The sequence below is a fragment of the Misgurnus anguillicaudatus genome, chromosome 4, assembly GCF_027580225.2.
Source record: "Misgurnus anguillicaudatus chromosome 4, ASM2758022v2, whole genome shotgun sequence".
In the NCBI taxonomy this organism is placed as follows: Eukaryota; Metazoa; Chordata; class Actinopteri; order Cypriniformes; family Cobitidae; genus Misgurnus; species Misgurnus anguillicaudatus.
In genome coordinates, this window is record NC_073340.2 from 20,038,378 (window position 1) to 20,065,362 (window position 26,985).

The 26,985-nt window shown below is 38.4% G+C and overlaps 1 protein-coding gene across 1 annotated transcript in view; it reads right to left on the reverse strand.

Annotated features, from left to right (window-relative positions):
* Positions 1-26,985, reverse strand: part of odad2 (outer dynein arm docking complex subunit 2) — an 89,103-nt gene that overhangs the window by 53,509 nt on the left and 8,609 nt on the right. The window contains 7 exon segments of the mRNA XM_055176257.2: positions 19-129; positions 1,524-1,757; positions 3,651-3,860; positions 3,988-4,134; positions 16,469-16,613; positions 17,797-17,940; positions 19,242-19,459. Coding sequence (XP_055032232.2) covers positions 19-129; positions 1,524-1,757; positions 3,651-3,860; positions 3,988-4,134; positions 16,469-16,613; positions 17,797-17,940; positions 19,242-19,459 — 1,209 coding nt within the window.

Genomic DNA, 26,985 nt, shown 5'->3' on the forward strand with positions numbered 1-26,985 from the left:
GAGTGTGCACAGCAGTACCTTAAAGATAGCGCTGGCGCAGTGCATTTGGAGCTCCTGGTTGTCACAGCTGAGGTTCTTCACCAGATCTTTAATCATGCCCTCAGTCTGTATAGCAATTCTGTAGCTCATCTGCCAACACAAACATGCGGAATGACTCTCCACGCCGAACACCTACTGTAGAAACCACTCTGCCTTGCCAAACAACACTGCGTTCACCGACATAGCACTTATTTCATCCTGGGCTTTCTTGCTTTCTGGCTTCAAACTGCCATTCATATCTTTAAACAGGTCTTTTAATAGAAACAATCTGTCAGTCAAGAGTGATGCCGCATGAATGGTATGCTACTGTATTTTAGTGCTACTGTACCTAATTTCTACTAAACAATGGGTTCACATTCAAATTTAATAATCGCTAACTTTTGTGCAAGTAGCTTCACAATCCTTTATAGAATTACCGTATTTTGTTATAATTACGAAAGAGTATAACAGGAATTTTCAACAGAGAAATTGTGACCTTGCATGTGAAAACCCAGCTTAAGCAATTTTTGTGATTTACTGTTTTATCTACGTAAAATCTGCCTATATAATGTAAATAATATATTGTAAAAATAACTTTGATATCTTTAGATAGATAAATAATTAAAGTCTCCTAATCTCCCACTCAGATGATGAGACTTTAGCCTGCATTTCATAGGCAGGGTCACAGTTCACAACATTTAGGGGCGGTTCACATTTCGCGTCTAAAACCACACAGAAAACGCGACCGTTGGTTGGTTCTTGTCACATGACCTGTGGTGCACTTGCGGCATTCTGAAAAGTAGAAATGTTATTAACTCGATGCGGTGTGGACGCGCCTGGAAAAAACGAGTATGTCACCGTGTGTGTGTGCCTTGACCGCGGCACTTCCGTTATAAGCGTGCAAAGACGCGATATGTGAACATGTAAAGAGCACCTATTTCATTGCTAAAAACAATGTTATTTTGTGTATTTGGTATAATACAATGTGTTTTATGGTAAAAAAAAAAACGTATTTTCCACATACCGGACATTTTTGTAGCTCTAGATTTCCGTGTCTTCCTAAAACGCACAGATTTTTGTACAAAACTGTCCCTGATTGGCCAGCTAATCTGTACTTTGTGATTGGCCTGAATACCTCTGATGTCAGCTGGAAATGTGATGTTCATTACCATGTTTGAAAGATTCGCGCACAATGCAATGCAAACAGGAGTTAACTTACAGGCTGTGAGTCCGAAGCAATAGGAATTATGATAATGTCGGATTTGTCTACATCACCAATCCCAGGTAGTAAACTGTTGCCTACAATCCGTGTGTTTGTTGTAGTAAAAAAGAGATTTACATTGGAGACGATAACTTGCATCATCGTTTACTTTGGGATTTGTACCTTTTGCATATTGTTAACATGTACTAACACACACTCACACACCAAAGGAATGTCAAATTGTGAATAGGACCATTGGTGCTTTTTAAAATTTCTAATAATAATTCTAATGAATGAAGCAAACCTCAGAAGCGCACTCCTGCAGGGTTCCCACCACAGGGATGAGCATGTTTTTCTGTGGCGATTTGAGCAGCCGGGCCAGCAGAGGGATTCCCCCAGCCAGTCGGATGGCCTCCTTGTTCTTGGTGTTCTTGCTGCAACTCCAGAGAGCCAGAGCTCCGCAGCGTGCCACCTCCACGTCCCTCTCCTGCTCCGCACTCAGAGACACACCATCAGGCACGCAGTCCAGCAACCCCACCTGCCAGAAACATCTTTCCCTTGTGATATGCCTCATTTTAGCGTGCTTTCCCCCGTTTAATCTTTGATACACAGCAATACATGTGTCACTCTGTCAAACATGGCATTATCACAATAACTATTGCATCTTTATTCATTATCATGCTTTATTGAGTTTCATTATACTAGATATTAAATAGCAACTTTAGGATAGTCTTATTAGAACTTCTAAAACATGTTGTTTGTTAGACTATAATGTATAAATGCACATAAATGCTTTGTTAACCTCTTGACAGTCACACTCTTTGATGCTGAATTTTTGGCACAGCTCTCATTATAAGCAGCTATCTGTATCAGTGTAACCCACTTGAGTCTGAACATTACGGTGCACTGTAAAACCTAAAAGTTAACTCAACTCAAACCATTTAAGTTAACCGGTTGCATTAGTTTTAAAACACATACATTTGAGTACTGTGAACTTTGAGTATTATGCAGTTATGCACTTATATTTTTAAGTTCACACTACTTAAATATAAGTGCATAACTGCACATGACTCAAGTTCACAGTACTTAAATTTATGTGTTTTAAAACTTAAATGGCCTAACCTAATGCAACCGCTTGACTTAAATGGTTTTTATAGTGTGCGCAAGACCTCCCCCATAGTAAAATCACTATAACCGCCATAAGTTCCTATAGGGAAGTCACACAAGTAGGCGGCCATGTTTGCAACACCTCCGGGCAGTTATTTCAGTCATGCAAGACTACAGTCCTAACTGCTTGAATGGGGAAACCCAGATATCTCTAAAATCACATGTTAAAGCACAATTAAACAACATTTCTATCAACATTTCTGACTATTAATGAAATCTGACACAAACTGTACCATAACTTTAGTTTCTTAATTTCAAATTGCGCTTATACCATCTTTTTTGTTGTTTTTCTAACTACTGCACACACGCACAGGTTGTGGACAGTAAGTGCCTTGAGCGACTCTGTACAGAGCCCCTTCCCATACAGAATAGTCAGTCTTCATCGATTGATGATTGGTTTAACTGGAAGCCAGGAGTTTCATCGCCATATTGAGGGTTGCATGTCCCTTATACAAAGTAATAGGAATGTTCAATCTTGTGTTATACTGAATATCTTTGCTATAACGCACAACCACTCATTTATTGGCATCTTCAATGCACTTCTATCACTGAGCCTGCAGGATGAAAAAATATAATTTTCCAACACTGCCAACACTTATTCAGCCAAACACTGGCTGTTACTTAAAAGCTCTTCAAAACTCAAGACTATGTATGTCACACCAAAATCTACAAATGACAACATCCTTGAAAGAGCAAATTTCGTGTTTCACCGCTCTAACAGCATTACACATGCGTGCTCTACAGAGGTGGTCTGGCTCTTAAAATGTAACTAATCTACGATAGCAACATCAAGAACGTCCGAGTCTGGCCCCGAGTAAATATACAGAGCAGAGTAACACATGAACCCTAATCATACCGAGCGTCACTTGGTCAATAAACACACATGCCAGGATGAGGGGGAGCATGACATTCAATCTGTTTTACCTGCAATGTTCTCCCTTTGATGTTGCAATTGAAAATGATTGGGTGAAAGGGAGAGCTAAAGTGAGCCTGCCACTCAGCGTACTTTACTACAAGGGTGTCCAGTCCTGGTTCCTTTAGCTCAATCGCTAGAGCATTGCATCAACAGCGCAAAAGGTCATGGGTTCGATCCCCAGATAACATATATATAGCTTGTAATGGAGTGTAAGTGGCTTTTGATAAAAGCATCTGCCAACTGCCTTTTTGATTAAGTTACGGGCGATCGGTTTTAAGCGCTTCCATTATTGCCTGGCCACAAGCACAGACACACACAGGCATGCATGTTACAATCACCCTTCCTTACCAGTCTCTTGATGCCACCATGCTGTCGGACCATCCTGCGGGCCCGTCTGAACCTGGCCACGTTGGCAATGGTCTCTGCAGCCAGGCACTTGAGATCTTTGTCAGGAGAGTCAAGGATAGACACCATGGTCTGCAAGCCGCCCAGATCGGCACTGGCCGGCCGAATCTGAGAGTTAGCGCTGATCTCCTTCAAGATTTTTAGAGAACCAATCTACCAGTAGGGAGAAGAATTGAAGAGAATTGTAATATTAGCCATGCACAATACAAGATCAATTTAAAATGGCAAATATTATACATATGTGTAGAACTAAATGTATAAACATTCTGGATGGACTTACTTTACTTCTGATCTCATCTGTGTCAAGCAGGTTGATGAGAACCTCTAGCCCTCCCACATCTCTGATAGCCAACTGACACGTCTCCTGGACCAGGTTAAAGTCTCTCAAAGAGCACAAAACAATCACTGTGGCTGTCTGATTTGCCCCCTGTTTAACACATACACATACACGTCAAAGCACTCAAAGCAATTATATACATATGCAGGTCGATCAAAATCCACAGATGGATGAACAGAAACATCTGTTTTTTTATATACTTTATTCATTCAAACATTTGCAAGCTCTCCGTGGAGCGAGATGAAAACTGACATTGATGTGATTAGACAGAAGATGCCCATGTTATTTGAGTACAAATTACACAGCCTCCATATGTACAGTATGTACGTGTACTCTACTTAATTCTTTGCATCTCTCTTTATTAGCCAGACGTCTCACTAACCCCATTTCAATTCAGCCCCCCAAAATCTCCCATTCCCCAAGTCTTATTTTGTTGACCACATGTTGTGCATAACTGTTTGGTATTGTGACTATAAACAGGGGTGGGGAGAGATCCTTTGATACAGACTACTGCTGTGCTGTGGGTTGAAACCATAGACAATGACCTAAGTTAGCAATTAAAAGAAAACAAGCTCTAAAACGTTGGATATGATAACGGCTTGGCCTTCGAGAAAGCTATGTTTTGACAGTTGCTATATACACACGCAGTGTTTTAGGATGGTCGGTCTTCTAAAATTGCCTACGTACAGAACGCAGCAAACCAGACATGTGGCATTTGTTGGGCCAGACTCTTTAACAGATACGTCTCGCAGAGACCACTGTGGTTTCGATATCTTTCATGGCATATCCCTTAATCTCCTGAATGAGATGAGGGGGGAACGAAAGATGCAGAGGATCCAACGAAAACGTTACAGCATTAATCATCTTTTAATCAGCAAATTACGGCTTTATTGTTTGAGGGATGACTGTTTGTTTGGGTCAAATCGCAGATCTAAGATCAGCTTCCCCCCTAGAGAAAACACCAGAAACTCTACTTCCACGTGTGTGTTTTTAATGTGATGCCTCGTTTTTCATCCTCGTTTTTTTATGAAAAGCTCTCATGAAGGCAAACAAAGAGAAGCTTTTCTCTGCGGCTGACTGCGTGCTCAGTGCAGAAGGTCCCACAGAGGCACGTAAGCTGCTGTAGTGAAGCTCGTGGAGCCGATCTTTGAAATGTGACACTCAAGTCCAATCTCCTGGCAAGTGAACAAATACGCTTTCTTTATCATAAAACGTGCAGAAGTTAAGATTTAGTGAGTGTTAGAAAGTCTTGTTCAGTACATGCAGACTTTAAGCATGTAAACGACGACCACCCTGAACGTATGACAACTATAACTCACACCAAACGAAGCAAAATAAAACAAAATAATTTCAAATGTTCTGAAAGAAGACTAAACTGAAAATGTGAATATGAGAGTAGAGAACATCTGATGAAATGAAAAAGATGTACGGTAGGACCGACAGGTCTCATTTACTAATAATTGCAAGTATGCAGAAAAGGTTCTCATGAAAAAGTTATGCGCTCACAACAGGTGAATCCACACATCACTTAACCTATTTGTAACAATACTGTATGCAGGTATGAAGAACATGTTTCTAAAGGCCGAAGTATAGTCCATTATTTACGTGTACGCAAGGGTCTGCATACAGTGTGTGCCACACATTTTCCGTCATCATGTAGGTGCACCGGCAGATTTTTGAAACCCTGTGCACATTGAATACTGTAACATTTTTTCCAGTAATTTACTGTAGATTTCAATTTATTTAGTTAAATGAACATTAAACATTAACAAGACTTTATCTTTACAGAATAAAACTAAAATAACAGCCTGATGCAAAGAATTCTGGGAAACAAAATCTGAAGGAAAAAAAACTGAAAAAGGTTGATGGAGATTTCTGGTTCCCAGAATGCGTTGCATGAGGCTGTTATTTTAGATAGACTCACTTTTTTTGAAAATATGCTCATTTTCCACCTCCCCTAGAGTTAAACATTTAATTTTTACCGTTTTGGAATCCATTCAGCCGATCTCCGGGTCTGGCGCTACCACTTTTAGCATGGCTTAGCACAATCAATTGAATCTGATTAGACCATTAGCATCACGTTCAAAAATATCCAAAGAGTTCTGATATTTTTCCTATTTAAAACTTGACTCTTCTGTAGTTACTATGGGTGGCACGGTTCACAAACGGTTCACAGCGATTTACATGGTTCGGTTCGTATCACAGTTTAAGGGTCACGATTTTCAATGTTCTTGTTGTTGTTTTTTCTTTTAATCGTTAACACTCCACAATTTAGGATACAGACAGTTTTTACAAAATTGTTATATCATGTAATCATACACAAACTGAATTTGACTCGACTTTAAGCACATTATTGGGACCATCTCTTAGGAAAGCTAGGTGAGATTTTGACATCATACAACAAGAGAGAAGACATTGATGACATGCTTTTAATTTACTTGGCAAACAAAGAGAATGTGTTTTGATATCTCTACATGAACTTATGTGCCTTTTTAGCACACAAAGATTAAACTGAAGAATTAACTTGCATTTATCAAACTGACAACGTCTGTGTAGCTTTAAGCCTTGTACTCGACGCGTCCACACGAAAGCGAAGGTGCGAGCGGCAAAAATTACGTTAACGCGGACTTTGCGCGCGGCTCCGTAACCCAAAAAGCACGAGTTCCAGGCAAATCTAGCCGAGCATGACGTCTCATCACGTCGGCAACCAGGCTGTGCGTCGAGTATAAACACCTCCCCAAACGGAGGCTCGCACTGTGGAGCCACGAGCCAGACAAAAGTATGCAAGGCTTTAGGTAACACGGACACGAGACTACATTGTGTTGAACCATGCAACACACACACGCTCCGAACCGAGATAAGGGAACGAATGGTTTGGATGTTTTTTTTAGTGTTGTGGTTCTCAAGACCGGTCTTGGTCTCAAGACCACTTTTTAAAGGTCTTCACAACTGATGGCACATCACAAATTTATTTTTTATCATTAATTTTATGTAGTTTATTCAGGTTTGGCATATAATGTTGGCATTGTTTAAGCATTGTTTAAGTTTCTCCCAATGACAGTTTTCTAATTTTATTCCTAAAAACACCTGCAGCGTGTTAAAGCAACACTATGTAGTTTTTCAACCTTTAAATAATGTCTCTAAAATTATTTCAGTGATAGAACAACTCATAACTGGACAAATTCTACTGCTGCTGCAACCTGAGCAGCCTCCTAGCTGCTACAAGCACACTCTGAAAGTCGAAGTGGAGGGTAGAGCACACAGCCCCGCCCCTCCCCCTGCCTGCAGAAGAGTGTCTGATACCAGGCACTGTTGCACTTTTCAACCACATGAGGGAGCCGTAAGTCAATTTTACATTAAAACTACATAGTGTTGCTTTAAGTGAATGGCAAGCCATGGAAAGACAGTTCAGAATAAATGGTTAAGTTGATTTCAGCTCTTTAGTGTTTGTTCACTTTTATTTGCTTATAGAGACAGAGCGCAGCGCGTCATAACCTGAAAACCACGCCCACCGGGGGGGAAAGCAATCCAACCGTCTCCATTGACTTTGTATTGCGAGAAGCCGCCTCCTTGTCATTTCTGGCTTATAACAAAAAACTGAATAATGGCTAAAAGCTGCTGTGTGACAATATGTACAGCTAACAAGCCAAAGAACCCAGAAATACGTTTTTATAAGCTGTCGAGCCGTAAAACCCAGCTTTTAAGGAGAATAAAGTGGATCGCCGACTACGTTTCCCCCTATTGGACGCAGTTTTACTAATAGGAGTACTATGAAAAGTTGCCTGTTTCCATTTCGGTGTCTTTAAACGCTTGTTTTTTTGAAGTTGAAAGCTTATAAAAACGTATTTGGTTTTTTTGGGTTGTTAGATGTACACCTTGTCACACAGCAGCTTTTAGGTATTAATCTGTTTTTAAGTTTAATCTGTAAATAAGTTTTTATAAGCTGTCGACCCCAAAAAACGAGCGTTCAAAGACACAGAAATGGATACAGGCAACTTTTCATAGTAGTAGAACTGCGTCCACCAGGGGGAAACGCAGTCGGCGATCCACTTCACTCTCCCCAAAGACTGGGCTCCACGGCTCGACAGCTTATAAAAACTTATTTCTGGGTTCTTTGGCTTGTTAGCTGTACATATTGTCACACAGCAGCTTTTAGGCATTATTCAGTTTTTTGTTATAAGCCAGAAATGACAAGGAGGCGGCTTCTCGCAATACAAAGTCAATGGAGACGGTTGGATCGCTTTCCCCCCCGGTGGGCGTGGTTTTCAAATTTGCATAACTGCGCTCTGTCTCTATTGACAAAGATAAATTCCCACATATCTGCAATGCCTTTGATTATTTTAGCAACTTCTCTGATGGCATACACACGCACGCACGCACACACACAGAGACAAGAAGTGCCTTATCATATGCATATTCCACATTTTATCATAAGTGTTTTAATGCAGTGACTTGCAATGGTCTTGGTCTTGACTTGGTCTCGGCCTGTCTTGGTCTTGGTCTTGACTCGGTCTCGACCCTTTAAAGCCTTGGTCTTTTCTCGGTCTCGGCCTGTCTTGGTCTTGGTCATGACTTGGTCTCGATTTAGGTGGTCTTGACTAGAAAACACTAATGTTTTTTCATGTACCGTGCCACCCTTAGTAGTTAGTTACATCATTCCAACCATACTCTCATTCTGGCAAAATAATCAAGGACTTTGCTGCTGTAACATGGCTGCAGGAGGCGCAATGATATTACGCAGTGCCCGAAAATAGTCCCCTGCCATTGAAAGTTACTAAGGGGGCTATTTTCGGCTGCTGCGCAATATTATTGCGTCTCCTGCAGCCATGTTACGGCAGAAAAGTCCTTGATTATTACACCAGAATGAGAGTCCTAGCCATGTCTGCCTGGAAAATTGCAACTTTTAATTTTCCATCAGTCTTAATACACGATGTAACTACAGAAGAATCAAGTTTTAAATAAGAAAAATATTGCAACGCTTTGGTTATTTTTTGTGCGATGCTAATGGTCTAATCAGATTCAATGGATTATGCTAAGCTATGCTAAAAGTGGCACCGGCAGACCCGGAGATTAGCTAAATGGATTCCAAAAAGGTAAAAAAGTGTCCCTTTAGCTGCAAAAATTGCAGTCTGTGCGTTTGACCGTGGCTGTGCATTCGACCGTGCGCATACATTCGCAAACACGTAAAAAGACAGACTAGATTCTTGGCTATAGGCCAACTTTATTAAAGCATACTTTAAGTGTTTTAATTTTTATCCTAAATGTATAAAAGTACAATTATGATCAAATATCAGTCACAAATAGCATCAAGTGATTTTAAATGAGGAAAAAAGAGAAGACAGCAAGATTAAACAAAGAAAAGGTGTGAAAGAGACCTATATTGAGAGTGAGGAAAAACTGAGAAAAAGAAAGATCTTGAGAGGAAAATAGTAGATATAATAAGACATAATAAGCAAGACTTGTAGTAGGATAAGCAAGATACAGACCAATAGAGAGAAAGAGGCACATATGTTGCCCATATTAAATGGCTGGACTAAATGTGAACCAATACTAGTAGTGAATCCACTGCACTTTTTGCTTTGCCACCCCCTCTGTCTTCAAAGCATTCGATGGGATAACGCTGAACCTTGTAAAAACACAAAGCTATATTTAGTACTGATACCAGGGAAAAGAAATCATATCATATGCTTTCATTTTCTAGCAGCTTTGGTCTCAACGTGCTTTAGACATTCTTTACAACTCAGAAAACATCTGAAGGTCTTTTATAAAGTAAATCTCTGTCTCTCTTCTGAAGGGCCGTTACCGTCAGTGGTGTAAAGCCGCAGATGTTAAAGAGAGATCTCACACGCATACGGATAAAAGCTGCGAACATGAATGACTGACAGGTTTATCATATGATGATAAATGAAAAAGTTTGTGCCACCTATCAAATGTGACTGGAGGAAACGTGCAAACTTTAAGTGCTGTCTTAAGAGAGCAACAACAGCATAATAAAATACTTAACATTGGTAGATAGTAGTTTAGTTTGAGACCCAGACAGTAGCTCACAGTGACAGCACAAGTTGAGAAGAACAAATGATGAGTAAAACTGATTCTGATTGGTTAATTATGTCATCCATCAGTCTAATATTCCTGAATAACCACAACACACCTAATAATTTAACACCACTCATCTTCTCCATGTTCTCCTTAAATAGTTCACGAGAAAGTTTCACTGTGGGTTCACACCAGACGCGAGTTCAACGATTTGCGCGAGTAGATTACACACAAAGTCAATGCAAAGATGCAATCAGATGCGTCCTCGCGTGGGGCGAAGCGAATGACGCGAAATGGGTGGCGCGTTTGCCGCGAAAACACACTATTCGCATCTTCGGCCAAGGTGAAAATATTCAACTCAAGCGAAAAAATTGCATGATACGAAGTTAAATAACGCAAGCAATCTAGAGGGAGTAACGCGATGCCCCGCATTTGGTGTACGTAGCATTAAGGGGGTTGCACACCGGACGCGCAGCTCAGCGCCGCATCGAGACGCATCTAGGACAACTCGGAGGTATCATACACCGGAAGTGCACATTAAATAGGGTGAGTGCAGTCAGATAGCGTCTACTTCAAAATGCAAAATATCCGTTAGCCGCCAATGATAATCGTTATTGATTTGGGAGAAATATGATGTTATTTAATGTTAAACTATGTGAATGGCGCCCTCTGGCGTGACAGGGATTTGAGCAACTTCCTGGGTCGTAGCTGGGCGCCGCGAACCTTTATTTACCCGTTTTAGCTCTGTGGATTACTTCTTTAAAGGATGAATGCACTTTTTAAAGTCAGAAGCTGTTCCTTGATTCCTGTTTTCTACCATTATAAAGCTTGGAAAAGCAAGGCCATTTACTTAAATAACCCGAAATGTGTTTGTCTGATGCTGTCTTGGATTGCTTGAGGGTGAGTAAATCATGGGGAAATTTTGATATTTGGCTGAAGTATCCATTTAAGCTTGTCCCACACCGGTGTGCGACAGGCTTTAGGGCAGAGATACCTCCTTTAGATTTAAAGGTCCCGTTCTTTCAGTGTTTTTGAAGCTTTGATTGTGTTTACATTGAGCAATATAACATGTGTTTTTAACATAACATGTTTTTACACAATTTACTTATCCGTATAACGCTGTTTTCACTGTTCTCAAAACGGGCTGATGTCTTCCTTGTTCTATGAAGTCCCTACTTCAGAAATACGTAATGATTTCTGATTGTTTAGTTTGTTTAGTGTGTTGTGATTTGATAGCAGCTTAGCTTGCCGTTAGCTTAGCTTGCCGTTAGCTTAGCTGGCGACTGACGTATTCTTGTGGGTGGAGTTTAGTCAAAAAACTGTTCTATTGACTTCATTAAAGCAGGAAGTAGAGGGCTGTAGTTCAAACCGACCGATCGCTTTGAAAGGCGAATTCTGTTAAAGAAAATATATCGACTGGCAGTGAACTTTAAGCTTTATCATTTTACAGGTATTACTTATGCTATTATAGCAAGATTACACACTTACTAGGGTTCAAAAAAATTAGAATAGAAAGAACATGACCTTTAATAGACAATGTAACTTGTCTGTATCTTATAAATAAGCATGCCTCCACATGTGTGCACATACATTACACACAAAGTCTCTGTAAAAACGTATTGCTATTGATGTAATCCTGCTATCTTTACTGTAACATCAGGAATAAGAAAGAAATTTAGCACATATGCGAGGTATTGTCTAGTTCTAGCTGATACTTTAAAAACAAACCGGTGCCCTTTAAACAACACGTGCAGGTCCAGAGCATCACACAAGACAGCAGCTTCACCTCACACTAATTTTAGCACTGACTCTGTCCAGTAGAGGGAGCAAAACATCAAAATGGCCATTAGAGATATTAAGAGCTGTTTCATTCTGACTTCTTATAAAATTCTTGCACAACCATGTAACAGTGCAACCTTTGCAGATGTTCAAAGTTTAAATGTATTTCATAACAAGAATCATTTTAAAACATACAGAGTCTCTTATTTGTTCCTATTGGTTAACATTCAGAAAAATAAGCAAAACTTGGAGAAACACTGAGCACAACGTAACCAAGTCACGAAACACTGCTGTGAGAGAAAACTAAGATTAGGCTATTTCCTGAGCAGACACAGACATTGTGTAACCTTTTAGTCAAACTGGGTGAGTAATAAAAATCAGCTAATCACACTGGTGAAAATTACACATGCTTTTAACACGTAACAGCATTAGGGCACAATTACTTACAAGCGATTAATGAGGAGCAGGGCAGAACGGGAGACTTAGGAAAAGGGAAAGTGCGAGATAATTTTTCTGTGAAACTTTGTTTGCCTGCCATATTTCTCTAAATTCAAGCCAATGAGGCTGTTGGGCCAAAAGCTGATGAGACAAACAGCCTGTGACCGCCTCATCTACACTCTGATGTGAATGTGTGAATTAAACTTGAAACTTGTTCTTTGACCCATCCAGGCAATGACTGAATGTTTGACAGTTTACTGCGTGTAATATGTTCTGCGGTCCAAAGCCATGCCTGATTTCTAAATATAACACGAATACTGCCATGAAAACATCAGTGTGTACATTTCACATCATGAAAGGACACAGTCACTGGTGCAAACTGCCCTTGATACATGTACACAGAAAGGCAAACATGAAGACATGTAAACTTACAGCCAAGGTAACGTATACTGGAAATGTATCTGTTAGCTAAACAACCATTAAAACATAAGTCGGATCATTCATGCATCACCATATAGAAGTGTAATCTCCCAGAAATACAAACGTACGCCTATACCCTCGAAAAGACCAGAAGAAGGAGAAAAGGAAGGAAAAACGGATCCCTCGCTCCAAAAATAAAACAGATATTTAGTTTGGCACAGGCTATGTTTTAGCTTCTGATGGTAATGACATTATAACTGCGCTACTGGACAAACCCTCATAAATAAGATCTGTGGTTTCCAGACAGATAAAATGCAAGAAAGAGTACGTTACAAACACATCCTGTCTTAGAGCCAAACGCAGCGCTGTAACAAACACCTCACACAAATCGCCAAGTTTTTTAATGCACTTTTTAATGTGTAAAGAGGCTGATTCGCTGAAAATCAAACCACTTTTCTTCATCAAAACTATAGCTTCTTTTCTCTGAAATAAAAGGGATGAGCACCTCCCTTAGGGAAAATCAGATCCATTATTCTGTGTTTCACTGGGCTTAAAATATCTACCTGTGGCTGAACTTAGCCTGGCTGTTTTCTTTAAGTGATTTATTACTACACTGGAAATTAAAATATGCACTGTGTACTCTGGTGTTTAAAACAACATATATGCTCTTTTATTATTTGGAGCATCACTTCAATGAAGTTATCTATTTAACTATATTAGAATGCAAAATGAGATGATGTCTTTACCTATTTTAATATGTGCAAATAATGAAACATTAAACAAAGGTTAAGTTGCAAGTTACAAAAATCATGATTGAATACACAAGTACATCTTTGTACCTAACATATTAGAACCTCAGACAGAGGTACATATTGGTACCAAAAAGTGAATATTAGTAGGCTACCTCAAAGGTACATACAGGTACCAAATAAGCATGTGCCAGTTTTCGGTTTCAAGGTAAACCATGGTTTTAAATAGTCAATGTTCTCCAACAACAACAACAACAAAAATCTGTGACACCGTTTCCAAGGTATGAGCTTTGTTTACACAAAATTCATTACAGTTTTTTACAGACGCTAGGACACATTTCTCAATACTTAGGTTACTTTTGCGAAACTCTTCACACAGTTCTCCTAACAAACTTTCAGCTTGGCAAAGTAGTTCATTTCACATTCAAAATGCACTACAACTACCAAAACACTTTATTCAGGTCTCATTCTTCCAGAACACTAGCAAAAGTTGACAGCCGACAAACACACTTTGTCACCCAGAAAACAATGACCTAAAAAACACTAACAACATGTAGCATTATACAATGTTTTCTTGTGTAAAACAAGGACACATCTTTGTTTATAATTCAATGCAATATATGTTACTGGAATAGATCAGACATGAAGCAGAATTCTTCAATATTTTATGTAGTTTATTTTTAATTTATTTTTAATGAGTAATTCCAAAATACAAGAATTTGTATACACACCATCCACTGTTACAGATACAATAGTAATGCTAATCTACTTGGTCTTCTCCATTTGGCCAATTATTTTTATAGCATTTAATTTTAAATGTCTTAATCAGTTTTGTATTATGTTATAGTTGTGAACATAAGTTTAACAGTTTTGAAAACAGTATGTAAGCATGTGCAAATTGGCATGTATGTAAAAAAAAGTTTTGGCAGTTGTGTCTGAGTGAGATAAGAATTCATGAAATTTGAGAGATGTAGTGATTGAATGCTTTTTGTGTCAACGCAAAAATAATTGATCCTTAGTTTAGCCCACATTGACTTCTGTTGTGCTCACTGTGTGAAGAGTTTTGCAAAAGTGACCTAAGTATTGAGAAATGTGTCCTAGCATCTGTAAAAACTGTAAATCATTAAGTCATGTAATTAATTTGATCTTTAAATTTAACTCTCTTGAAAAGTTGCCCGTCAGCATATTTTGTGAATTTCACAAGTTTCACAAAATGCCTTACAGGAAAATTTTCTTCTAAAAATATATAATCATACAAATATATCAAATGAAAGAACCTTTCATAAACGAAACGTGAAAAAAACATTTCATCCTATTTATTTTTTTTCTCTGCTCATAAACTCTCAAATATGGGTATTTTTCTTTAAAAATACAACATTTTTAGCCAAAAGCTAAAATAATTGCATTTTTGTGAAGGAATTTTTTTAGAGATCAGATTCAGGATGATTATCAAAACATACACAGAGTTTAAAATGAGTAAATAACGTTTTGGCTTCAGTTTTTTCATTAATTGGGTAAGTGGATAATCGCGGTATTGCAGATTAACATCAAAAATTTTCCAGAAACATATATATACAATTTTTTTATCGAAAGAATGCTTTAATTTGAAGGCGTTTTTATCTTGCATACATAGTGTATGTTGCTTAATCTATGTTGTGTCCAGTTGAAAAGTTCTTGTTTGTATATGCAGACATTTGAAAATAACACATTTTAGTGTCGCAATGGCAATACCGCAACATTTTTAATGGTACATATAACAATCTTTTTAAAGGGTACTGGCCCAATGTATAGTAGAAAACCCTACACTCTAAAAAAAAGCTTGGTTATTTTCAACTCAGCATTGGGTCAAAAAATATCATGAGAAAAGTGGTGTTAGGGTTTATAATCTGGTTTTGAGTATAATCTGATCTACAGGAAGGGCAATTTAGCATATTAAAGAATTCTTGGTTAGACACTCTTCATAAAAGTTCATTATATAAACACATTCAAAGGCACACTCATATGCTGTGTACAGTATTAATAAACAAATAGTAAAGGAATGATGCAATGTAGCTGCACAAGCTACAATATAAGAGAGGTAATAAAACAATGACTGCAATATTCAAACATTACAAATATTACATCAGGAAATGTTTTTTAATGGATGGGAAGTAATAAAAAACATGTAATATTGATTCAAGAGTTCTACTCTAAGAGTTCAAGAGGATGTGGGAAGACACGGCTATTCAAGGGCAACAGAAAGGATCCAGTAATACAATGCTACAGTAGATGTATTTTTACAGTTTCCTGTCAGTAGCAGGGGAACTACTGTACATGGCTGTGCTGAAGTGAATACATTTTAGAGCAGCGTGTTTTCTGAGCAAATGTTCAGCTGCAGTGGTGCGAATGAGGACAGAGGTGTTCTCAAGCCATGAACTCTTAAAACCAGCAAGTGCTGGCCCAGTGTGATCAAGTTTACTTTGGGATCCATGAGCTGGCGAATGATTTCAGTTCATACTATGTCTACCAATGAGGCGACCAATAATGCATAATCGCTCCAGTGGCTTGAGCTCTAAACAGCTGTAACCCTGAGACTTCACCAATGGGTTGTAGAATATCAAAATCATGACATTTGCACATAAAGCAAAACTGTATACATACAGTAAGAAACAACTGATTTTTTTATGTTTAAACTAAAAACCCAGAGACCAGAATATTATAAGCTGTCTATTTAGGAAACATACGTAAGATATTTGCAAATAAAGTAATTTTATTTTAGACAGACAGGGAAAATAAACTGTCTGAAGTATCTCTGCAATGTGTCAAAAATAGAAACAGGGAGTCCACCGAGCCGTGATGCGCCGAAATAGACGCTTCCAGTGTAGACAGCTTAATTGATTATAATGGGAGCGATTTAGTTTTGACACGTCACATCTGGTGTACACTCGTGAGAAGTCTTTGTAAACCCATTTTTTAAGGTATTGACACAGATGTGTACATAACATATATAAAAATAATTTTACCTTTAAATATTTGACGAGTTTCTGGATTTGCCAGTACTCGGTAGGCAGGTTGGTGGTGGTCTCCGCACGTCTGTCTGGCTGTTCTTCATCCTCCTCACCCTCTGATGAACTCTCAATGAAATCATCAGCTTCTCCTGGGGTCTTACTGTGCACACAAACACATATGAACCCATTAGACACATTCGCATTCAATCTGGCCCACATTTTCAGACGCACGCTGTGAGAAGTATTTTCTCAAGGTTGAACTGAGAAATATTCATAACTGGATGTTACAGAAAAAACTTTTATTAATAAACAGAGCTTAACACGCCAAATATAAAGTAAATCTGAAGAGAGTCAGAGCAGGTGTATGCCAAACCACAACAGGCCCTTTTCTCAAAGCACTGGTAGAAACCACTGTAGAATGAATTATTGCTCTCTAAAAAGGCCTTTGTGTCAAAACCCTATCTTCCTGTCAAACTCAGGGGTCTATTTAATGTGCCATCTTAAGCAGTGGCTTCAAATTAAACAGCAGGGAGATAGACAGAACAGAGCTCTACAATGAAATGACGATGACTGGAGCGGTCATCAGAGTGATTTCGATCTCTACACACGCATGCACAAACGCAGATGGCCGTTAAAGCGGGTCAGGCTACTGAAATGAAAGTTCAGTGAAACGAGTCGTGAAACTCTGCACACACAAAAAAGGCCAGAGGGACTTGGATATGTTTTCCAGGGGATAACGCAATTGCCGGACACCAGTTAACTCTTTGTACTTCATGCCATGATAAACACTTACAGTGTTGTACTGCAAGCGTGCCCGATTCAGATCTGATGCTCTTAAGCACGTCGCACAGTCTCCCGCGAGTGATGCTGATTTAAAAAGGCTCTATTAGCAGACAAAAAAACCTGTGGCTACACCCGGCTGGATTGTGTACTCTGGCAGGCTGCGTTATGGGGACAGCTGGAGTCTCCACTCTCCATCGCCAAACAGACAGAGAGGAGTCAAAGAGAGAAGAGGGTTATCAGGCCAAACAGAAACGGTTATTACAGACCACTACTCCCAGAAGCACCAGAGAACCACGTCGTCTGCACACCAACCTGAACGGTTGCTTCATCCGTGTCTTATTAAGGGTTATAAAATGAAAACTCTTTTACAGATGATATTGCTTTTATTTCCAATTCAGCGATTGCATATATATGTTTGGCTGGAAGATCAAATGGTTATTCAATTATGCGTGTGCCTTGGAGAGGGTTACTGCAATGGTTAGGATTCGTACCTTAGAAGAAACACAGTACCGCACATACAATGAAAAAGCTTTTTGTGCAGTAGGATTATGGTAACATACATTTTTTGAGAGGACCGGCAGCCTGGCATAGACGATTCGGAGAAATTAGCTCTTTTTTTGTTCTCTGATGCTGGTGACTTTGTGCCGTATGCCAAGGCCTTCTTGCTTTCTACACTTTTCACAGACATCTTCTCCTCCACCTTACTGAAAAATAAGACATCAATTAACACAGTTATACATTTGAACCCTTATGTGTTGTTGGAGATGTTTTCATCCACTAGAGAGTTTTTTTACTCTTCATTTGGCCACAACTTTCTCTCTATTTCAGCAAATTGAATGATTTTTGGTGACAAATCTTATATTTACATATATTTTAAGAAAATGCTTTGAAATTTTTCAAAAACTCAACGATATACCGTAGGCAAATGTACTACTCTTTCGTGTTGTTAGTGGATGAAAACATCCACTAAATTCAACGGCTATAAAAATGTATCAGATGAATATTCATAAATCTGTTAATCAACCTCAGACCTGATCAAAACTACCAAATCTTCACAGAAATTTTATGATTTTAACTCTTCAATTGCCAAGTTCATAAGTGGTGTCACTGATTTGGGGAAAAAACACACACAAAATGACTGATTTTCAATATAAAAAGGGTTGTAAACTAGATTTTTGTTTACCTTGTTCAGTCTTGGAAATTTTATGGCTTTTTAGTTTTTGTGTAGCATCAGTTTTTATTTTTTTTCCCCCTCATTTATTGTTAGTGGCTGTTTTTGCCCCATTGACTTTCATTATAACAACATTTTTTGAATGCAGAGCTATGACACCTTCTTATCATGAATTTTTGAATGGTGGTGTTTTTTCCTTTTGCTAAGAGGTCAAATTTGTAACTTTTACTGTTGATCACCATGGGGCACTATTAACCCTTTAGTAGGCCTATGCAATAACAGAGCTTAATTTCTGGCTTGTACATTGAGTTATATGGAGTATAACTCCATAATAAAAGCATATATTCGTGTGTGTGTGTGTGTGTGTGTGTGTGTGTGTGTGTGTGTGTGTGTGTGTGTGTGTGTGTGTGTGTGAAATAAAATCATGGAATTTTTGTGAAGATTTGGTAGTTTTGATCAGTAATGAGGTTGATTAACAGATTAATGAAAAAAATTTTGGAAAAAATATTCATCTAATACATTTTATAGCCATTGAATTTAGGGGATGTTTTCATCCACTAACAACATGAGAGGGTAGTAAATACAAATCATATGATTGTGACTTATCAATACGTTCTTTATGCCAAACCACGACTGCACCAATTAACACCTGCAGGAGAAGATGTCCTGATATATAAGCCACATAATTTTTTTAATCTCTTAAAGTGTGAGTGCTTCAACAAACCACACGCACACCAGCACACACTGACTAAACCCGTGTCAACAGCCTGCCACATACATGGCACTTGGGTGTATTTTTGGGGACATCCAGTGGGATTTTGAATTATCACTTACTCGTAAGGAGATGTGAGGCCGAGGTTCTTCCATTTTAAAGACGGTTCAAATTTCTTCATCTTACTGCCTGGCTTGTTTTGCACAAGCTGTTGTCTCGACTTCTCGGGCGCAGTCTTCTCCCGACGGTCCTGGGACCTCAGGGTTTGGCCTGTTTTTTCTCCATCAACTGTTTCCACATGTTGAATCTCTTTAGATGGCACATCATGAATGGCAGAGTCCTTATAAAGGAAGCGGATAGAATAGAAAGAAGATGGTCAGGAAATGGGCCTCTCTCAATTTTCACCAAAAAGCAAAGACTATTGTTACTGTAAATAACCCCTTCTTCTGAATCTCTGTTCATTTAACTTTTCAGCGCATGAACTTACTCTCAACTTACTGTGACATATTTTCCATTCTATAATATTATGTTGTTTCCTTATTGCTTTATAAGGAAGACATCTCTGTGCTAGCTTAGTTTTCTCATTCTAATAAGGAGACATATAAAACTCACTTATGAGTTTTAACTGACATATAAATCTCACTTATGAATCTGTATCCCTGAGCATTTATATAACACAGTTTTCTTCAAGGTCACTGCCAGAAAAACAATTCAGCCTTTGAGTTATGAGAATAAATAGAAACATGTTTTCAAAAGTCTGTTAATTGCCTCTATACAATATAAGAGGTTTATTGTTTCTGTACATTTTTTATGAAGTGCAGGCTGGCACACACTGAGAAGAGCCTTTGTGGCAAAGCAACGCAGCATTATTTTTTGAAATTCTGAAGGACTCCATCGAGAGGCTCAACAGGACACTTATGAATGTTTGTAGTCATAGGCACCTGCTATGCACAATATAGCCTGTTTAACTATGGGCCCTTCAGTAGCTTCATCTTTTTAAGAGATGTATGGCAAGGGAAAAACAGAAGGAGAGAGAAAAATGAAGCAGAATACTGGCAACATTACTCGAGGGAAAAAGCTTTAAATATGGCACAAGAGACAGCTGAGCTAAGCACACCTTGTCCCATTCATGGGCTTGTTTGCAGTAAAAGGCCAGAGGTACGATCAGCCAAAGTTACAGTATATCCTTTTCCCCATACCACTCCACCCTGCTTCAAAATGATAATTAAAGTAATAAACCTGTACAACTCTGTCCAATAACACTCTAATATATCACTAAACAAGCCAAACCCAAGCACTAAGTAAACCTCAAACTACTGTAACATCCAGCCAGGCTTAGAAATTAAGCAGGTATGAAGGAAAATGCCCAAAAACCTTGCTGTATAATTTAATGTAATATTGCCATGATAATTTTACTATTACTTGATTTTATAGACATTTTAAATTCAGAAGTCATAAATGGATGACACTGTGTTTTTGTGTGATCAACACATGTAAATATAAAATAAATATTAAAACGATGCCCTCATAAAGTAAAGGAATGCCCCTAATGATTACTTTGATAAAGAAACAGAGAATATGTGAATAAATAAAAACATGTTTAGTATGATATTAGTACACAGTGTTGGGGGTAACGCATTACAAGTAACACGCAATTACGTAATAATATTACTTTTCTGAAGTAACGAGTAAAGTAACGCATTACTTTATAAATTTACAGGTTAATATTTGAGTTACTTTTTTTAAAAAGTCATGTGAGTTACTTTTCAGTTTAATTAATTTGATTTAAAAATAAAATAATGTACTGAATTAAACTGAACATATTAACGTAGAATTACGCACTCTGTGCGCCTGTGCGGGAACAGTTTGAGTCAGAAACTGAGATGGCAGGCCAGAGCTTGAAATTTTTGCGATCACCTGTTTATAATTTTTTAAAAGCACCTGCAAGGCCTGAAAGAGATCAAGCCTCAGCCAAGTAATAAAAAGTAACTTAAAAGTAACTTAAAAGTAACGTAAGCATTACTTTCCATGAAAAGTAACTAAGTAACGCAATTAGTTACTTTTTTGGGGAGTAACTTAATATTGTAATGCATTACTTTAAAAAAGTAACTTTCCCCAACACTGATAGTACATCAAAGGTAAACATTGTTATTTCAAAGATGTGTACCTAAATGGTGCATGTTAGGGCCTTTTTAAAGAGTCCCTATTACGTTGCTAAAAACAACGTTATTTTGTGTATTTGATGTAATACAATGTGTTCGCATGGTTTATGGTTAAAAAAATACATTTTTTTTACCACATTTCGTACATTATTGTTGCTCCTCTATGCCCTGCCTCCCTGAAACACGTTGATTTTGAAGCTCATCGATCTGAAAGCGCAGTGTCTTCCGATTGGCCAGCTAACCTGTATCTTGTGATTGGCCTGAATACCTCTGACATGAGCCAGAAATGTGACGCTCCTTACCATGTTTTAAAGATTAGCTCGCAATGCTGACAGAAGTTAATATCCTCTTTACTACTTTATCAATAAAAGACAAATCTGATCTAGAAAATGCAGATGGCCAAGCTAATCAATCTACTTTGCCAGCGAGGCTTAAGCAGGATGTAACAGACAGGTAAGGATACTAAAACATAAAACCATTTGTGATCGTAGAAATGACAAACAAGCGTTACTCTAAACTTGCGTTTGAATCAGGGTTTAGTCAGTAGTAAATTCTTTAAATATAAAAAATAGACTACTTACAGGCTGTGAGTTAGAAGTGGGCAGAATTATGAACATGACCGTCGTGTCCACGTCAACAGACCGAGGAAGTAAACAGTTGCTAACAATCCATGTGTTTGTTGTATTCCAAGAAAAGAGATTTAAGTTGGAATGCTTTTTTAAAGGGAATCGTCCCAGTGACCGCTTTTGTACCTTTTCTTCTGACAGTGTTGAATGAAACTTCAAGACAGTCTTTCTGTCCCAATTTGACACAAAGCACGTAGTATGATACTGTATCTATCACCTAGTATGATACTGTGTCACCATTACAGTAGCTCAGCCCAGGCTGTGCATGTTAAATGAAAAGTGTCTGATCTAATACAATGGTGAAAATGTATCAGTTCCTTATGCAGCTGACTTGAGGAGATACAGCATGTTGTTTTTGGCCGGTGTTGAGTTGGACACAAAAGTGCACTGAGGGTTTCTGGGCTGAACATTCAGGGTCCAGTGGTTGACTGATGGCTGAAGGACCAGAGCAGGTCTGAGACTTATTACAGCAACTCAACGCAATCCAAAGCACGAATCTATTCTCTGTTGAAATCTTCATGCTACAAGAGTCCCCACAGTGCGTTTAAACAGCATTATCTGCTCTCAAATCAACATTTGGCAGCTGGATTCTGAACAAAACAAAGAATCTCTAAACGCAGCCTTTTAAAAATTTACTGGATGGCCTGAGAGAGACATAGAAAAAGACAGACATACAAAAACAAGACAACGAATTTGAAAATAAGAAAATGAATTATATGAAAATACGCAGAACAAAGAGGGATTTGATTTGTGTCTATGCAGACTGCTTTAATGACTCTCTTCATGACCTCTGTCTATCACTCATTCGAGGCTGATCCTTACATGCAAAACATGAAAGTCTGGTTTAAACTTAGACAAATATATGCTTGCGCACTGAACGGCCTTCCTGGCATCAGTGCTTCAAAGAATAATACAATCTTTCTCCTCACTGCCACCAATAATTAAACACAACCTGCAAGCACATGGCCAGACTTGTTTGAAAGCCATACATAAGGTCTCATGACAACCAAAGCATTAAAATGCTGAAAATGTTAGGCGGCATTCGCTGTGTCCACTTGCCAGCGTTTCGTTTGCTACGATACTTCTGTTTTGTTTATCAGTTGTTTTGCGATGCACCGGTTGGTCGGTGTGGCTTTTGTCCCGCCCCTCCTCCACTGTGACTAGACGGCGGAGTAAAAAAGTGACATTGATTAATACTTTTCAGCTCTCACCGACCAGTAAAAAATTTATTTTTTTAACGTGGCGCTTCCATTGGAAACAACTAAAAATATACGCTGGCCTGCTTGGTCCAATGCTTGGACAGGGGCTTATTCCACACGGAGAACATTTGTCTTGTTTTACAAATAATGTATAAATAATGTTCGAAAGCTTTGAAAGTATAAAACTATTCACATTCACATCAGAAGTGGAACAAATGTTCAGTGTGTTACAAATAAGCAGTGTTAGTGTGCAGGCTATTTCGATCATAGCACTTTTTTTTACATTTTCTTAATAAATTTTTTGTTAAATCAACTCATATTCCTTTCAGCAGAATAATGTGATACACAACATCTTTTGTTGATCCAGTAACAACATTGCTATTGATCAATTCTTTCACTTTGATTTCAGAGCAGCTTTTGTTGAGCAGTATCTCAGCTCCTCTATTATTTCTCATAGTCATTAAGAGTTATAGCACTTTTAGTCCGATCATTCATCAAAGCTTGAAGCTGAGTCGAGCTACTGAGCACAGACTCATGGGAACTGTTTCTTAAATAAAGAAGATGAAGCCCGTTCTGGACACGACACAGTTTAACTTGGACACATTTACTGTGGAAGCTCAGGTAAAATCCTGCTGCAGACTTAATCTGTGTCTGAAAACTGGTTCTTAAAGCAAAAAGAATGGATGAAAAGATAATTTCATACATTCTGTCCTCGAGGTAACTTACGGGAGCACCAGACGGAGGTTTTAACACTGGCAAAGCAGTGAAAAACAATAACTCTATTAGTATATGGTACAGCGGTAATCTTTCTGGCTTTATTTTCCATCTGCAAACTATATCGGTGAGAGATAAGATCACCATCATTTAGCAGTAAACGTAAAGAGAAATCGGTCTCAGTGATGGAGTTTCCGTTTATATTGCTCAAGGACAGAATTATGTCGGTTATAAAACAGCCAACGGTCGGCATAAAACATTAGCGTGGGTCTACGGGCCTGGTTTTAAAGGTGCAGTGTGTATTTTTAAAAGGATCTCTTGACAGAAATGCTAAATAATATACAAAACTATATTATCAGGGGTGTATAAAGACCTTTTTATAATGAACCTTTATGTTTATATTACCTTAGAATGAGACGTTTTTATCTACATACACAGAGGGTCCCCTTACGTGGAAGTTGCCATTTTGTGCCGCCATGTTTCTACAGAAGCCCTTAACGGACAAACTTTTTTTATTAAGTTGTCTCCGTTGATGACATGTTTTTCTGGTGGCGGCTACCATAGTTTCAAAAGCGAGGGGTTAGCAGTGGATTAATCCGTTGGTTGCAATTCGCAACCTCACCACTATATGCGCTAAAATTTACACACTGCACCTTTAAAAGTGGATGTTGAAGCAAACATTTTGACTGCATCCACCATTTGCTACTGACAATTACAGAAAGATCTGGATAATAGGCCAGCCAAAAAATCGTATTATCGTATTATTATCTTAATTATTCAAATAGCTAAATATTTTGTCATGTTAATGTTGCCTGTCCTTAAAAAAAAACAGTTTTTCCAACAAACACATTATTGTGTCACTACTGAGCAATAAGACATAATTGTTCAAAACTAGAGCCAGACCGATATTAGGCATTTTCCAAACTATCGGTATCAGCATTCATAATGGCCGATAAATGAATATTTTAAAAAAAAACGGACGAAACGGCCTTCAACCATGTAATGAGTGTTGCCGTTGTGTAGTTTGTCCACCAGAGGGCACTCTACAACCTTTCTGTTGGCAACACTCGTGTATAACGCGTCACATATCCTGCAACCTGCTGATCCGTCCAGAGTCGGGCACAGAGAACAACGGTTAAGTGAGTTCATGGTGAGTTGGTCACCAGACAATAAAAGAAAAAAGTTTCTTTTTAAAATGCATTATCATATTATTTTAGTTAAAACTCATAAATAACTACAAATAACTAATGTTAGGGGAGTCTGTTAATGTTTTGTTGCGCGTTTCTAAAAAAAATAGGCCGATATATCGGAATATCGGATTTTAAAACCAACAAACATTTGTATCGGTATCGATCGGTTCAAAATCCTTTATCGGTCGGGCTCTATTCAAAACTATAAATATAATTTTCACAGCATCTTGGGGCCATTGTTAAAGATCCAAAGTGTTCATTAATCTTTATTCAGAAGAGACTCGGTAACTGGCCTGTACTCACATTCTTTCACACTGTTGTGATATAAAAAAACAGCGCAGTGACAATGAGTCCCTTTCTCCCAATCTGTCTCTATCTCTGTTTTGTTGTGACAAGCAAAGAGAGAGGCGTAGACATTAGGTTGTCCATTCTTCCCCTTTGCTCTGTTCTCCTCATCTGTGATTAATCTATGGCTGCATTCCTCACACCGCAGGCTGAGAAGCGAGAAGCACGCTGCCAGTTGACAGACAGCTGTGCTGTTTGTGTGTCTATGTCTAATGTATTGGCTTCATTCCTGAGGTTTATGTAGCCAATATTTCTCATCCTTAAATGACAAGCTTTAACCAGGGATGAGCCTTCTGGTCATTTTTACTACTCGAGTGTGTACTAGATAGGAAAGTCAGAAGATGGATTGGGTTTGTTCTGTTTTTTCTATTGTTAGTACACGTAGACATGCATCAAACCTGCTTTCTGTTTCTCCAGCATCTGGCAGTTTGTTACTTTTTAGCTGTGTTTGTTAGGTTAGTTGAAAATTAACGCATGTTTTCCTGTCTGTTTGCAGAACTGTAAATGACATACCTAAAAAAAACATTATTTTGGCACTTGTTGACTTCAGATAGCTCACGCCTGTCTAGTAATGCCAATTTGTGCCATTCAACACAAATCCATCTGGCTGGTACAGGGCATCGTGCAGTAAATAACATCTGCTCTAATTCACCAATAAGACACCTCTGCTTCTGGTGACAGTAACATTTTTGGCTTCCACTTTTTGTTTTTGTTTTGGAGACAGCCAACATTTGATTCTCGCAGCATGTGTCTGTCTGTTTGTGGCTTACTTATACGATGAAATCATCATCATCTGTAATCCAGACCACCACCGTCGCGCTTCAAGCTTTGTCAAAACTCACACATCTCCAGCTCAGGTGCCTTGCGGGGACAACTGCAGAAATCCATCTAACATCTGAGTACTGATGGCCTTTTTAATATGAAGAGATTGATTATATAAGTATGCCACAGTTATGTGGAAAGTGTTTCTAAATTTTTGATGATTAGTGCATAACTGTCAATTATGTAATTCGAATGTTAGTATTGCCCAGAACATGGTGAGGACATCCAAATCCTTGTGGTATGGAGCAGACGCTACAATGAAAACTCTGTCATGTGTTTAAAAACTGCCATCTGGAGCATTTAAAGGAATAAATCAGGCAATTATAAAAATAAAGTCAATATTTTCTCAACCTTATGTTTTTCAGACCCCCTATGGCTTTCTTGATTCATCTGAACCAAAACGTGGATTTGAGGTTTTGTGGTTTTGTTTACGACGGGAATGGATGGCGATCCCTTCTTAAATTTCAAAAGGACACAAAAGCATAATTAAATAACTCCAAGCGACTCATGACGTATATTCCAAACGTCCTATTGGCAATGGGCTTGGCATAAACTAAACTAAAGTGGCAAGATAAAGTATGTGAACCCCTAGGAATAAACTGGTTTTCTACAGTGATTTGATTTGATCCTCATCTAGGTTACAACAATAGTCAAACACAATGTGCATAAGCTGACAACACACAAATAATTCTAGTTTCTTGTGTCTTTTTTGAAAGCAGACACTAAACATTCACAGTGCTGGAGGAAAATGTAAGTAAACCCATTGATTAATTACTTTAATGAAAGCAAATTTGTGTCAGAAGCTGGC